Below are 17762 nucleotides of genomic sequence, written 5' to 3' on the forward strand. Positions count from 1 at the left end.
AATTCAGTGCTGAAAAATTCAGGATTTAAAAATTCAGTGTATAAGAATTAAATGTTTAAAATTTCAGTGCTAAAAAAATTCAGTGTTTAAAATTCCAGTGTAAAAAACACAGTGCTGAAAATGTTTGTGTAAAAAATTCAGGGTTTAAAAATTTCTTCTATGAGAATTAAGTGTTTAAAAATTCAGTGCTGAAAAATCAATTGTTTACAAAGCCAGTATTAAATAATTCTGTGTAAATACTTCAGGGTTTAAAAATTCCATCTATAAGATTTAAGTGTTTAAAAAATTCTGTGTAGAAGAATGAAGTGTTTAAAAATTCAGTGCTAAAAAAATTTCAGTGTAAAAAAAAATCTGTGCTGAAAAAAATCAGTGCATAAGAATTCTGTGTTTGAAATTCAGTGTTTAAAATTCAGGGTTTAAAAATGCAGTGTGTAAGAAATAAATGTTTAAAAATTCAGTGCTAAAAAAATTCAGTGTTTAAAATTTCAGTGTAAAAAACGCAGTGCTGAAAATGTTTGTGTAAAAAATTCAGGGTTTAAAATTTCAGTATAAAAAAATGTAGTGTTGAAAAATGGTGTAGATAAAAATTCAGTGTTTACAAATCAGTGGAAAAAAATGTAGAGCTGAAAAATTCAGTGGAAAAAATTCACGGTTTAAAAATTCTCTCTATAAGAATTAAGTGTTTAAAAATTCCGTGTAGAAGAATGAAGTGTTTAAAAATTCAGTGCTAAAAAAATTTCAGTGTTTAAAATTTCAGTGTAAAAAAAAATCTGTGCTGAAAAATTCAGTGTATAAGAATTCAGTATTTAAAATTCAGTGCTGAAAAATTCAGGATTTAAAAATTCAGTGTATAAGAATTAAATGTTTAAAATTTCAGTGCTAAAAAAATTCAGTGTTTAAAATTCCAGTGTAAAAAACACAGTGCTGAAAATGTTTGTGTAAAAAATTCAGGGTTTAAAAATTTCTTCTATGAGAATTAAGTGTTTAAAAATTCAGTGCTGAAAAATTAATTGTTTACAAAGCCAGTATTAAATAATTCGGTGTAAATACTTCAGGGTTTAAAAATGATATCTATAAGATTTAAGTGTTTAAAAAATTCCGTGTAGAAGAATGAAGTGTTTAAAAATTCAGTGCTAAAAAAATTTCAGTGTAAAAAAAAATCTGTGCTGAAAAAATCAGTGCATAAGAATTCCGTGTTTGAAATTCAGTGTTTAAAATTCAGGGTTTAAAAATGCAGTGTGTAAGAAATAAATGTTTAAAAATTCAGTGCTAAAAAAATTCAGTGTTTAAAATTTCAGTGTAAAAAACGCAGTGCTGAAAATGTTTGTGTAAAAAATTCAGGGTTTAAAAATTCCATCTATGAGAATTAAGTGTTTAAAAATTCAGTGTAAAAAAATTCAGTTCTGAAAAATTCATTGTTTACAAATTTAGCGTTAAATAATTTAGTGTAAATACTTCAGTGTTTAAAATTTCTGAGTAAAAAAATTCAGTCCTGAAGAATTATGATGTCGATAAGAATTCAGTGTTTAAAAATCAGTGGAAAAAAAATGTAGAGCTGAAAAATTAAGTGGAAAAAATTCAGGGTTTAAAAATTCCCTCTATAAGAATTAAGTGTTTAAAAATTCAGGTTAAAAAATTCAGTGCTGAAAAATGTATTGTTTACAAAGTCAGTGTTAAATAATTCAGTGTAAATACTTCAGGGTTTAAAAAATCCATCTATAAGATTTAAGTGTTTAAAAATTCAGTGTAGAAGAATGAAGTTCTTGAAATTTCAGTGCTAAAAAAATTTCAGTGTTTAAAAATTCAGTGTAAAAGAATGAAGTGTTTAAAATTTCAGTGCTAAAAAAATTTCAGTGTTTAAAATTTCAGTGTAAAAAAAAATCTGTGCTGAAAAATTCAGTGTATAAGAATTCAGTGTTTCAAAATTCAGTGTAGAAGAATTCAGTGTTGAAAATTTTAGTGTAAAATTCGCAGTGCAGAAAATGTTTGTGTAAAAATATTCAGGGTTTAAAAATTCTATCTATGAGAATTAAGTGTTTAAAAATTCAGTGTAAAAAATTCAGTTCAGAAAAAAATCATTGTTTACAAATTTAGCGTTAAATAATTTAGTGTAAATACTTCAGTGTTTTAAAAAATTCATTGTATAAGAATTAAGTGTTCAAAAATTCAGTGCAAAATTTTTTTCAGGGTTTAAAATTTCAGTGTAAAAAAATTCAGTGCTGAAAAATTCAGGGTTTATATGTACATACAGCTAGCCTAAATAGCATGTTAGCATTGATTACCTTGCAGTCATGCAGCGATCAAATATGCCTGATTAGCACTCCAACAAGTCAATAACATCAACAAAGCTCACCTTTGTTGATGTTTTATGCACAGCTTAAAAAGTTTGGTGGACAAAATGAGACAAAGGAGGAGTGGCATATAACACATCTTTCTGTGGCAGCGTCTGAGAAAGTTGGACAACTTGTCTCATTTTGTCCACCAAACTTTTTAAGCTGTGCATAAAACATCAACAAAGGTGAGCTTTGTTGATGTTTTATGCACAGCTTAAAAAGTTTGGTGGACAAAATGAGACAAAGGAGGAGTGGCATATAACACATCTTTCTGTGGCAGCGTCTGAGAAAGTTGGACATGTAAACAAACTACGGTGAGTTCAGGGACCGCTGAAATTAGTGGGACAAAATGCCGCTCGTTAAATACTCTCATCAGTGAAGCATGTTTAATATAAACTGTGGGATTCCTCCTACAGAAACCATATTACACCAAAAAAAAATGTTTTTCTTCTAAATAACATTCCTCCTGGTTGCGCCACCTGACTTACTTCAACTTAAATTTGGACACCTGTGTTAGCTTCCACAAATATGTTCATACTAGGGATGTTCCGATCAAGATTTTAGTTATGCTGACGATTTCGATCATCCATGCGTGAAATGGGCTGATACCAATATCGATTTGGATCAAATGCTTGTAGATGGATTGACAGAGGATCAGCATTAAGACATTAATCAGCAACATACTCTTTCATGAAAATTGACCGATGCTAATCGATCGATCGGCACAGCCCGAGTTCCAAACATGTCACTTTTAAAGAGCATACAGAGTTGTCCAGTAAGATAGTTTGAATACTCTTTGTACTAACTGCCATGAAAAGTGTTTCAACATGCATGTGACTTTAAAGTCACATGCATGTTTTTTTTTTCGGGCATGATGTAAATGAAATGATATGAAATTGTGTGATGTATTATGATGTAAATGTGTTCATGTTCGAAATAAACTAAAAGAAAGAAAGAAAGAAAGAAACAATTTTTGGGTCTCAGTCATAAAAATAACTAAAAAAAAAAAACCTACAACAAAAAACATATCAACTTAATGTCTGTCGATACAAAGTGTATATTTTTTAATGTTTTATGCCCTTTTTATCAAAACCCTGTTTTTGTGGCAAACACACAAAATATGCAATATTTTGCCCCCCAAAATAAATCAAAATGGAATATTTGATGTGAAGTAATTGAAGCCTTAAATACGACAATAAATCATAACATTTTGATGTATTATTTATTATTTTTTGAACAATGACATTTAAAAAAAACACTAAAATTATTGGGTATCTAAAAATAAGACACTTTTTTTTAATTTTTTTAATTTACTTTAAAGTTTAAGTGTCTGGAAGAGATCAACTTCAGATCTGTCAATTATTCTTTTTTTTTCATTTTCATGTTTGATTCACTTTTTGTCAAAGAAAAGTGTGTTTCTTATATGGCAAACACGCAGAATATGCAATAGTTTCCCCCAAAAATATTTCAAAGTGGAATGTTTGATGTGAAGTAATAGGTCTATAATTAGACTTACACTTCCTTTTTATTGTCATTCAAATTTGAACTTTACAGTACAGATAAGAACGAAATTTCATTGCATCCGCTCATGGTAGTGCAGGATAAAAAAGCAATAAGGTGCATATATAAATAAATAAATAGATTACTGTACAGATAAATATATTGCACTTTTTCATATGCATCCACGTTTATGGATGTATGTTTTATTGTCTTTATATTCCAGCTAGTTAATCCATTTTGGGGGGAATTGAGGGGATTATTATGATGCGTTCAAGAGTCTTACGGCCTGAGGGAAGAAGCTGTTACAGAACCTGGAGGTTCTGCTACGGAGGCTGCGGAACCTCTTTCTAGAGTCCAGCAGTGAAAACAGTCCTTGGTGGGGGTGGGAGGAGTCTCTGCAGATTTTCTGAGCCCTGGTCAGGCAGCGGCTTTTTGCCATCTCCTGGATAGGAGGAAGAGGAGGAGTCCTGGTGATCTTTTCTGCCGTCCTCACCACTCTCTGGAGAGACTTCCAGTCTGAGGCACTGCAGGCTCCAGTCCAGACAGACATGCAGGTGGTCTCTACAGTGCCTCTGTAGAATGTGCTGAGAATGGGGGGAGGGAGCTGTGCTCTTTTCATCCCACGCAAAAAGTGCATGCGCTGCTGAGCTCTTTTTAGGTCATATTGTCAGTTATCTGCACCCCCAGGAACTCATAACAACATTGATTTTGATACGTTATTCTTTTTTGAGCAATGACAGCTAACAGTTTGTCTTACGAGAGTCAAATTTTTCTCGTTACATTTTACCTGTTTGCTCTTTTTTATGTTTTGTTTTGTTCGTGTCGCTGGCCGTTAAAAAATGGCCTCCGGGTCACATTTTGGACACCCAGATTTAAGGATTATTATTGTTAAGTTGCTATTTCTTTCCAATGTCAATCAACACGGAGAATATTGCAGTTATATTTCTTTCTTTTGAATCTAATAAGTGTCAATTATAAGTTTTTATTATTTTTCATATTTTATTCACTTTTTGTCAAAGAAAATTGTGTTTCCTTATTTGGCAAACACACAAAATATGCAATAATTTCCCCAAAAAAATATTTCAAAGTGGAATGTTTGATGTGAAGTAATAGGTCTATAATTCATAACAACATTGATTTTGATTCATTATTATTTTTTGAGCAATGACAGCTAACAGTTTGTCTTACTAGAGTCAACATTGCCACTTTTTCTCGTTACATTTCATCGGTTTGCTCTTTTTTTATGTTTTGTTTATGTTTGGACACCCAGATTTAAGGATTATTATTGTTAAATTGCTATTCCCTTTCCAGTGTCAATCAACACTGAGAATATTGCAGTCATATTTATTTTGTTTTGAATCTAATGAATGTTAAAAATAAGTCATACTTTTTTTTTTTAAACTTTCAACACTTAAGTCTCTACAAAAGTTTGTATTATTTTTCACGTTTGTTTGATTCACTTTTTGTCAAAGAAAAGTGTGTTTCCTTATATGGCAAACACACAAAACATGCAATATTTTCCCTTAAAAAATATTTCAAAGTGGAATGTTTGATGTGAAGTAATAGGTCTATAATTCATAGCAACATTGATTTTGATTCATTATTATTTTTTGAGCAATGAGAGCTAACAGTTTGTCTTACTAGGCCGCTCCCAGTCTGTGGAACGCTCTCCCTGACCACCTGAGGGCACCACAGATTGTGGATGCTTTAAAAAAAAAAGGCTTTTTTTTTTTTAGATAAATGCATACTAGTTTTAGCTATTTGGCTGTTCTAGTTTTTATTTATTTTTTATTATCTTTTTAATTTTTTTATACACTGTAGCACTTTGAGGTTGTTTACTCAATGTAAAGTGCTTTTTACAAATAAAATCTATTATTATTATTATTATTATTATTATTATAAGAGTCAACATTGCCAGTTTTTCCCATTACATTTCACCTGTTTGCTCTTTTTTTATGTTTTGTTTTGTTTGTGTTTTTGTTTGGACACCCAGATTTAAGGATTATTATTGTTAAATTGCCATTCCCTTTCCAAAGTCAATCAACGCTGAGAATATTGCAAAGTCATATTTTTTTGTTTTGAATCTAATAAATGTTAAAAATAAGTCACTTTTTTTTTTTAAACTTTCAACACTTAAGTCTCTACAAAAGTTTGTATTATTTTTCACGTTTGTTTGATTCACTTTTTGTCAAAGAAAAGTGTTTCCCCTTATATGGCAAACACACAAAACATGCAATATTTTCCCTTAAAAAATATTTCAAAGTGGAATGTTTGATGTGAAGTAATAGGTCTATAATTTATAACATTGATTTTGATTCATTATTATTTTTGGAGCAATGACAGCTAACAGTTTGTCTTACTAGGCCGCTCCCAGTCTGTGGAACGCTCTCCCTGACCACCTGAGGGCACCACAGACTGTGGATGCTTTTAAAAAAGGCTTGAAAAACCTTTTTTTTTTTTTTAGATATATGCATACTAGTTTTAGCTATTTGGTTGTTCTAGTTTTTTATTATCTTTTTATACACTGTAGCACTTTGAGGTTGTTTACTCAATGTAAAGTGCTTTTTACAAATAAAATATATTATTATTATTATAATAATAATAATAATAAGAGTTAACATTGCCACTTTTTCTCATTACATTACACCTGTTTGCTCTTTTTTTAATGTTTTGTTTGGTTTGTACTTTTGTTTGGACACCCAGATTTAAGGATTATCATTGTTAAATTGCCATTCCCTTTCCAAAGTCAATCAACGCTGAGAATATTGCAAAGTCACATTTCTTTTGTTTAGAATCTACCAAGTTAGACCAGGTTAGGTCGAGAAGTAGCCTGTGAGTGGACAACTTCCGGTGTTTACCTGCGACAATAAAATAATGAAAAAAACACGTCACAGTTCATGTCAACACCGACATACGGTAAGACTGGCTTAATTGACCTGGATATTTATACATTTTAAAAAAACAACGTGTACGTTTAAGGACAAAATAACGTCATTAGCGTTAGCATGCTAAGCTAACTGTCATGCAGCCTCAGCTGATTTGACTTGAAGCGTGTGCGTCCATTATCGGACAAGCAAAACGCTTAAAATCCACCATATTTACCGGAGACAACTGTAATAATGATACGGTGGTTTAATAACATCCCGACTATGAGGGCGAAAGTGCGGCTGGTTTGAAAGAAGCTTCAATGGAACTCACATCCACACTTCCGGGAAATTGCTTCATCACAGAGTCAACATTCAACCGCAGTTTGTGTCACAAACAACCGCGTCGTTCCTGCCTGGTTTATGTATTTATTTATTTGTTGACAGTTGTGTTAATAACGTCCGTTAAGGGTTGTGACCACGCCGAAGGTGAGCGGGACTCACCGTGTGAGACTGCAGCTTCTGGCTGGCTTCTATCGCCGCCGTCAGCGGGACTGTGTCGTCCAACACGAGCCTCCTCGGCGCCGGCTTATCCAGGAAAGACATCCCGAAGGAGGGAACCGGCGAAGTGTGGATCAACAGCCGCCGGTACTGTCAGCTTGGTTTTATTGGCCACTGGGCGAGCGGAATCGAACCCGGAGCTCGGCTGGAGGAGGGAAAAAAGTGCCGTTTCGCTTCGCCGTAAAGATGAGGCTGGTGCGCTCGCTGTGGGTCGTTCGCAAACGACTCGGCTCTTATAGTCGGCTCTTTAGGGCGAACGACTCTTTGAATGTTAAAAGTGGGGGTTTATGTCTTTTTTTTCAATGTATTTATTTCTAATTGAAGCGTGTTAACCCTTGTGTAGTGTTCGGGTCTGTGGGACCCGTTTTCATTGTTTATTAAAATAAAAATGATACAATTAATTAATTTTTCAAACTGAGACTCACTGACTTTGGCTCATTTTCTGTGAGGAACATATATCAGAATACATATTTAATGATACACCCCCCCTACACATTTATATTACATATAAGATGTACAGGTCACTCACACACACACACACACACACACACAAACAAACACAAACACACACACACACACAGAAGCAAACACACAAACAAACACACACACACACACACGTACACAGACACAGGCACACAAACACACACACCAACACACACACACACAAACAAACACACACCCACACAAACACGCACACACACACAAACACACTCAAACATACACACACAAACACACAAGCACACACAAACAAACACACACACACAAACACACAAGCAAACACTCACACACACAAACAAACACACACACACAAACACACACACAAACACACTCAAACATACACACACAAACAAACACGCACACACACACACACACACACCAACACACACAAACACACACACAAACAAACACACACACAAACACACTCAAACATACACACACAAACACACACAACCACACACACACAGGCACACACAAGCAAACACACTCACACACATTCACACACTCAATCATACACACACACAAACACACTCACACAAACAAACACGCACACACACACAAACACACTCAAACATACACACAAATAAACACACACACACACAAACACGCACACACACACACACCAACACACACACACAAACATACACACACAAACCCACACACAAACACGCACACACACACAAACACACTCAAACATACACACACAAACACACAAGCACACACAAACACACACGCACACAAACATACACACACAAACACACACACGTACACAAACACAGGCACACACAAACACACAAGCACACACAAGCAAACACACTTACACACACACAAACACACTCAAACATACACACACAAACAAACACACACACAAACAAACACACACACACACACACACAGCAGGCCTAGACAGGAGGAGGACAGAGTGTAGGTACACAGAACATCAGAGGGTCAAATGTGCGAGAAAATGAGAGCAGACAGTGTTGACTTTGATTGATTGATTGAAACATTTATTAGTAGATTGCACCGTACAGTACATATTCCGTACAATTGACCACTAAATGGTAACACCCCAATAAGTTTTTCAACTTGTTTAAGTCGTGGTCCACGTTAATCAATTCATGGTAAACACAACCAATGTTGCAACCTTGTGTGGGAAGCGCATGTGCACAAACACAAAAGAAGAATCCCTGTGGGATGCAGAAACTGCCAGAGAAACTTCCCGTGCAACTTTCATATTGTTGTTACTCAGCCAGCGTTTGTGGGTCTGATGGACCCCTCGCATTTTGTGGCTTTTAATGCCTCACAATCAAACACTTTTATGTTCAAATACTGAACAGATGTTTACCTTATCCCAATAAACATCTGTTAAAATACTGAAAAGATGTTTACCTTATCCCAATAAACATCTGTTAAAAAACCGAACGGATGTTTACCTTATCCCAATAAACATCTGTTAAAATACAGAACAGATGTTTACCTTATCCCAATAACATCTGTTAAAATACTGAACGGATGTTTACCTTATCCCAATAAACATCTGTTAAAATACCGAACGGATGTTTACCTTATCCCAATAAACATCTGTTAAAATACAGAACGGATGTTTACCTTATCCCAATAAACATCTGTTAAAATATCGAACGGATGCTTACCTTATCCCAATAAACATCTGTTAAAATACCGAACGGATGTTTACCTTATCCCAATAAACATCTGTTAAAATACCGAACGGATGTTTACCTTATCCCAATAAACATCTGTTAAAATACCGAACGGATGTTTACCTTATCCCAATAAACATCTGTTAAAATACCGAACGGATGTTTACCTTATCCCAATAAACATCTGTTAAAATACCGAACGGATGTTTACCTTACCCCAATAAACATCTGTTAAAATACCGAACGGATGTTTACCTTATCCCAATAAACATCTGTTAAAATACCGAACGGATGTTTACCTTATCCCAATAAACATCTGTTAAAATACAGAACGGATGTTTACCTTATCCCAATAAACATCTGTTAAAATACCAAACGGATGTTTACCTTATCTCAATAAACATCTGTTAAAATACAGAACAGATGTTTACCTTATCCCAATAAACATCTGTTAAAAAACCGAACGGATGTTTACCTTATCCCAATAAACATCTGTTAAAATACCGGACGGATGTTTACCTTATCCCAATAAACATCTGTTAAAATACCGAACGGATGTTTACCTTATCCCAATAAACATCTGTAAAATACCGAACGGATGGGATTGGATTGGATCATATTATGTTCTACGTATGGTGAATGGGCAGCACGGTGGAGCAGGGGTTAGTGCGTGCGCCTCACAACACGAAGGTCCTGTTTGATTGATTGAAACGTTTATTAGTAGATCAAAGCTAAAGTAAAAAAAAGTTAAAGTACCAATGATTGTCAAACACACACACCTGCTTGGTTGAATCACCAAAAATGATTCCCGGGTGCGGCCACCGCTGCTGCTCACTGCTCCCCTCACCTCCCAGGGGGTGATCAAGGGTGATGGGTCAAACTCAGTGTAGCGACATAGAAATGGAACTTTACTCCAACTGCATATTCTTCCTTGTAATTAGCTCTTAGATTTATCTACGCGCGGTAATCATTTATATAAACTTATGTAATCACAAAACATCGTTACACCAAAGTTTGTTTATTTTAATTCGTTTTACACATATTCGGGTGTAGCCACAAAATCTCCGGAGCCATATGGTAGCAAAAACACTGAGTGAAAAAAAACGACTCCCTTTAAAAAGGGACGAAATTCCCATCATTAAAAGGGCCAAGCAGAGAAGGGCTCGATATCACCACCTGCTGGCCGGGAGGAAGAACAGCTTATCCAGTAATATAATGCCAACTTAATCAAATGCACAATACAAATCAACTACATTCTGTTTTAAATAGGGAGGTAAGAAAAAAAGTTAATCGCCATTCGTATTTGAAACGATTCTTAATCGACTAAAAAAAAAAAAGATTTTCAGATTATTCTCGATTCTTAATCGGTTCAAAAAAGTTGATTTTTAATTTTTTTTTCAATCTGTCCTGTTAACGACTCAGGCAAGTCATATTGTTGATGTGGATCAGGCGTGTCAAAGTAGTTTTCATTGAGGGCCACACGGCAGTTAAAGGCCTACTGAAATTAATTTTTTTTATTTAAACGGAGATAGCAGATCCATTCTATGTGTCATACTTGATCATTTCACGATATTGCCATATTTTTGCTGAAAGGATTTAGTAGAGAACAACGACGATAAAGATCGCAACTTTTGGTATCTGATAAAAAAAAAAGTCTTGCCCCTACCGGAAGTAGCGTGACGTAGTCAGTTGAAAGTCTCCTCACATTTTCCTATTGTTTTCAACGCAGCTAGAGCGATTCGGACCGAGAAAGCGACGATTACCCCATTAATTTGAGCGAAGATGAAAGATTTGTGGATGAGGAACGTTAGAGTGAAGGACTAGAATGCAGTGCAGGACATATCTTTTTTCGCTCTGACCGTAACTTAGGTACAAGCTGGCTCATTGGATTCCACACTCTCTCCTTTTTCTATTGTGGATAACGGATTTGTATTTTAAACAAGAGTCGAGAACGCGAAATGGACATTCACAGTGACTTTTATCTCCACGACAATACATCGACGAAACACTTTAGCTCCGGAGCTAACGTGATAGCATCGTGCTTAACTGCATATAGAAACAAAATAAATAAACCCCTGACTGGAAGGATAGATAGAAAATCTACAATACTATTAAACCATGGACATGTAACTACACGGTTAATGCTTTCCAGCCTGGCGAAGCTTAACAATGCTGTTGCTAACGACGCCATTGAAGCTAACTTAGCAACCGGACCTCACAGAGCTATGCTAAAAACATTAGCTATCCACCTACGCCAGCCAGCCCTCATCTGCTCATCAACACCCGTGCTCACCTGCGTTCCAGCGATCGACGGTGCGACGAAGGACTTCACCCGATCACAGATGCGGTCGGCGAGACAGAGGAAGTTAAGGTGAGTTCGGCGGCTAGCGCGTCTGCTATCCATCTCTGTCCTCCTGGTTGTGTTGCTGTAGTCCGCCGCTAATACACCGATCCCACCTACAACTTTCTTCTTTGCCGTCTCCATTGTTCATTAAACAAATTGCAAAAGATTCACCAACACAGATGTCCAGAATACTGTGGAATTTTGAAATGAAAACAGAGCTTTTTTGTATTGTATTCAATGGGGTACCAATACTTCCGTATCAATCGTTGACGTCACGCGCATACGTCATCATACATAGACGTTTTCAACCGGAAGTGTGGCGGGAAATTTAAGATGTCACTTTATAAGTTAACCCGGCCGTATTGGCATGTGTTGCAATGTTAAAATTTCATCATTGATATATAAACTATCAGACTGCGTGGTCGCTAGTAGTGGCTTTCAGTAGGCCTTTAGTTCTGCCCTCATTGGGCCGCTTGTAACAGTGAATAATTGACGAATTTGCTTATGCATTTTAATATTAAATATATATTTTTTACGTACACTGTTAAAAAATAAATTTATATTTCACATTAAAATTCTGGTCACCATTTATTTAATGCAAAATCTACAGATTTTTAAAAACATATTACAGTAGATGGAAAACAGTACCCACTGTTTATTGACTATTTTAACTAGGGATGTCCGATAATGGCTTTTTGCCGATATCCGATATTCCGATATTGTCCAACTCTGTAATTACCGATACCGATATCAACCGATACCGATATCAACCGATATATGCAGTCGTGGAATTAACACATTATTATGCCTAATTTGGACAACCAGGTATGGTGAAGATAAGGTACTTTTTTTTTAAAAATTGTAAAATAAGTAAAATAAATTAAAAACATTTTCTTGAATAAAAAAGAAAGTACAACAATATAAAAACAGTTACATAGAAACTAGTAATGAATGAAAATGAGTAAAATGAAGTGTTAAAGGTTAGTACTATTAGTGGAGCAGCAGCACGCACAATCATGTGTGCTTACGGACTGTATCCCTTGCAGACTGTATTGATATATATTGATATATAATGTAGGAACCAGAATATTAATAACAGAAAGAAACAACACTTTTGAGTGAATGAGTTTGGGGGAGGGAGGTTTTTTGGGTTGGTGCACTAATTGTAAGTGTATCTTGTGGTTTTTATGTTGATTTAATTTTTTTTTTTAAATTAAAAAAACAACAACAACGATACCGATAAAAAAAACAACGATACCGATCATTTCCAATATTACATTTTAACGCATATATCGGCATATATCTCTAATTTTAACCTTTGTGTAATGTTCATATTGTTGTTACTTAGCCAGCGTTTGTGGGTCTGATGGACCCGTTGCATTTTGTGGCTTTTAAGGCCTCACAATCAAACACTTTTATGTTAAAATACTGAACAGATGTTTACCTTATCCCAATAAACATCTGTTCAGTATTTTAACATAAAAGTGTTTGATTGTGAGGCATTAAAAGCCACAAAATGCGAGGGGTCCATCAGACCCACAAACGCTGGCTGAGTAACAACAATATGAACGTTACACGGAAAATGTCTCTGGCAGTTTCTGCATCCCACAGGGATTCTTCTTTTGTGTTTCTGCACCTGCGCTTCCCACACAAGGTTGCAACATTGTTTGTCAACACTGTCTGCTCTCATTTTCTTGCACATTTGACCCCCTGATGTTCTGTGTACCTAAACTCTGTCCTCCTCCTGTCTAGGCCTGCTGTGTGTGTGTGTGTGTGTGTGTGTGTTACACAGAACATCAATTTCCACACTTCTATTAGCCCCGGGTCCAGTGGACCCGGACATCTTATATGAAGAACCTTACTGTAAGATTTAAGGTAGTTTGTTCAACATGTTACTGTAAATAGAAAAACAGTACCACTGTTATTTTTGAATTCTAGCATATTTTCCTATTGTTTTCAACGCAGCTAGAGCGATTCGGACCATTACCCCATTAATTTGAGCGAGGATGAAAGATTCGTGGACGAGGAACGTTAGAGTGAAGGACTAGAATGCAGTGAAATACATTTTTTTTTTCGCTCTGACCGTAACTTAGGTACAAGCTGACTCTTTGGATTCCACACTCTCTCCTTTTTCTATTGTGGATCACGGATTTGTATTTTAAACCACCTCGGATACTATATCCTCTTGAAAATGAGAGTCGAGAACGTGAAATGGACATTCAGTGCCTTTTATCTCCACGACAATACATCGGCAAAACGCTTTAGCTACGAGCTAACGTGATAGCATCGTGCTTTAACTGCATATAGAAACAAAAAAAATAAACCCCTGACTGGAAGTATAGATAGAAAATCAACAATACTATTAAACCGTGGACATGTAAATACACGGTTAATGCTTTCCAGGCTGGCGAAGGTTAACAATGCTGTGCTAACGACGCCATTGAAGCCTACTTAGCAACCGGACCTCACAGAGCTATGCTAAAAACATTAGCTCTCTACCTACGCCAGCCAGCCCTCATCTGCTCATCAACATCCGGGCTCACCTGCGTTCCAGCAATCGACGGAAGGACGAAGGACTTCACCCGATGCGTTTGGCGGCCCGGAGACGTAGGAAGTCAAGGTGAGGTCGGCGGCTAGCGCGTCTGCTCTCCAACAAAGTCCTCCTGGTTGTGTTGCTGTAGTCCGCTGCTAATACACCGATCCCACCTACAACTTTCTTCTTTGCAGCCTTCATTGTTCATTAAACAAATTGCAAAAGATGTCCAGAATACTGTGGAATTATGAAATGAAAACAGAGCTTTTTGTATAGGATTCTAAGGGGTACCATAACTTCCGTTAAACTGACTACGTCACGCGCATACGTCATCATACCGTGATGTTTCAGCCGGATATTTCCCGGGAAATTTAAAATGTCACTTTATAAGTTAACCCGGCCGTATTGGCATGTGTTGCAATGTTATGGTCGGTAGTAGTGGGTTTCAGTAGGCCTTTAACTTTTAAAAAGGTATGCAATTTCATGCAGTGCATACCGTATTTTTCCGACTATAAGTCGCAGTTTTTTTCACAGTTTGGCCGGGGGTGCGACTTATACTATATATATATTTTTTTTTTTTTACATAAATACATACAATCATGTGTGCTTACGGACTGTATCCCTGCAGACTGTATTGATCTATATTGATATAGAATGTATATATTGTGTTATGTTGATTTCTTTTTTTTTTTTTTTTAAATTCTTGTGCGGCCCGGTGGTTGGGGACCACTGATGTAGATGATCATATCTGCTGTACACATTTACTTTAGAAAAGTGTTGGATATTCTTCTTTGTTGCCTTATTTGTATTTGACTTTATTAAATGTTTGGTTTGAATTTTGTTAAACGAAACCAGTTTTAAGTACCCGTATTTTTCGGAGCATAAGTCGCACCGGCCGAAAATGCATAATAAAGAAGGAAAAAAACATATATAAGTCGCACTGGAGTATAAGTCGCATTTTTGGGGGAAATAAAAGCCACCACCAAGAATAGACATTTGAAAGGCAATTTAAAATGTCTAAAGAATAGTGAACAACAGGCTGAATAAGTGTACGTTATATGAGGCATAAATAACCAACTGGTATGTTAACGTAACATATTATGGTAAGAGTCATTCAAATAACTATAACATATAGAACATGCTATACGTTTACCAAACAATCTGTCACTCCTAATCGCTAAATCCCATGAAATCTTATACGTCTAGTCTCTTACGTGAATGAGATAAACAATATTATTTGATATTTTACGCTAATGTGTTAATTTCACACATAAGTCGCACCAAACTATGAAAAAAACTGCGACTTATAATCCGAAAAATATGGTAAGTTGTGCGTACGCTATCCTTCTTAGTGGGGACGTTGTTGATTGTCATGTCATGTACGGATGTACTTTGTGGACGCCGTCTCCGCTCCACACGCTGTAAATTTTTGCTGTCCTCCAGCATTCTGTTTTTGTTTACTTTGTAGCCAGTTCAGTTTTACTTTTGTTTTGCATAGGCATCCCTATGCTTCAGTGCCTTTTTGGTTTAAGCGTTACATACCTTTTACATACCAAAAAAGGTTGAAAAACACTGCACTAGACAACGACACATTATTATAATTCTAGATTTTGCAAAAAATATTTTTTGGACCAATTAGGTGAAGTTGCATAATTTCCCACGGCACACTAGTCTAGTCTCTTACGTGAATGAGCTAAATAATATATTTGATATTTTACGCTAATGTGTTAATAATTTCACACAAGTCGCTCCTGAGTATAAGTCGCACCGGCCGAAAATGCATAATAAAGAAGGAAAAAAAACATATAAGTCGCACTTGAGTATAAGTCGCATTTTTTGGGGAAATTTATTTGATAAAAGCCAACAGCAAGAATAGACATTTGAAAGGCAATTTAAAATGTCTAAAGAATAGTGAACAACAGGCTGAATAAGTGTACGTTATATGAGGCATAAATAACCAACTGGTATGTTAACGTAACATATTATGGTAAGAGTCATTCAAATAACTATAACATATAGAACATGCTATACGTTTACCAAACAATCTGTCACTCCTAATCGCTAAATCCCATGAAATCTTATACGTCTAGTCTCTTACGTGAATGAGATCAATAATATTTGATATTTTACGCTAATGTGTTAATCATTACACACATAAGTCGCACCAAACTATGAAAAAAAACTGCGACTTATAGTCCGAAAAATACGGTAAGTTGTGCGTACGCTATCCTTCTTTGTGGGGACATTGTTGATTGTCATGTCATGTACGGATGTACTTTGTGGACGCCGTCTCCGCTCCACACGCTGTAAGTTTTTGCTGTCCTCCAGCATTCTGTTTTTGTTTACTTTGTAGCCAGTTCAGTTTTACTTTTGTTTTGCATAGGCATCCCTATGCTTCAGTGCCTTTTTGGTTTAAGCGTTACATACCTTTTACATACCAAAAAAGGTTGAAAAACACTGCACTAGACAACGACACGTTATTATTAAGGATGTCCGATAATGGCTTTTTGCCGATATCCGATATGCCGATATTGTCCAACTCTTTAATTACCGATATCAACCGATACCGATATCAACCGATATATACAGTCGTGGAATTAACACATTATTATGCCTAATTTGGACAACCAGGTATGGTGAAGATAAGGTACTTTTTTAAAAAATGAATCAAATAAAATAAGATAAATAAATTAAAAACATTTTCTTGAATAAAAAAGAAAGTAAAACAATATAAAAACAGTTACATAGAAACTAGTAATTAATGAAAATTTGTAAAATTAAGTGTTAAAGGTTAGTACTATTAGTGGAGCAGCAGCACGCACAATCATGTGTGCTTACGGACTGTATCCCTTGCAGACTGTATTGATATATATTGATATATAATGTAGGAAGCAGAATATTAATAACAGAAAGAAACAACCCTTTTGTGTGTATGAGTGTAAATGGGGGATGGAGGTTTTTTGGGTTGGTGCGCTAATTGTAAGTGTATCTTGTGTTTTTTATGTGGATTTAATTAAAAAAATAAATAAAATATAAAAAAAACGATACTGATAATAAAAAAAAACGATACCGATAATTTCCGATATTACATTTTAACGCATTTATCGACCACATCTCTAATTATTATAATTATTGATTTGCAAAAAATATTTTTTGGACCAATTAGGTGAAGTTGCATAATTTCCCACGGCACACTAGTCTAGTCTCTTACGTGAATGAGCTAAATAATATTATTTGATATTTTACACTAATGTGTTAATCATTTCACACATAAGTCGCCCCTGAGTAGAAGTCGCACCCCCGGCCAAACTATGAAAAAAACTGCGACTTATAGTCCGAAAAATATGGTTATATAGAAATTGATCAGAGCTGTTTATTTTATGGAGGAATGTCGTTAATCATAGAACTGGCACCCAATTTTATTAAAAATATAGATTTTGAATGGAGAATTGATTGTGAATGGAATCG

At 35.5% G+C, this 17762-nt stretch overlaps 1 protein-coding gene across 2 annotated transcripts in view; it reads right to left on the bottom strand.

The window, feature by feature from the left end:
* pxk (PX domain containing serine/threonine kinase) overlaps positions 1-7483 on the bottom strand; it is a 56389-nt gene extending 48906 nt beyond the window's left edge. For both annotated transcript variants that reach the window (XM_062038165.1, XM_062038166.1), the window contains exon 1: positions 7202-7483. In XM_062038165.1, the coding sequence (XP_061894149.1) occupies positions 7202-7303 (102 nt within the window). In that variant the 5' untranslated portion in view covers positions 7304-7483. The remainder of the gene's footprint in view (positions 1-7201) is intronic.
* Positions 7484-17762: the final 10279 nt, after the last annotated feature.

The sequence above is a fragment of the Entelurus aequoreus genome, linkage group LG26, assembly GCF_033978785.1.
Source record: "Entelurus aequoreus isolate RoL-2023_Sb linkage group LG26, RoL_Eaeq_v1.1, whole genome shotgun sequence".
NCBI classification, from domain to species: domain Eukaryota; kingdom Metazoa; phylum Chordata; class Actinopteri; order Syngnathiformes; family Syngnathidae; genus Entelurus; species Entelurus aequoreus.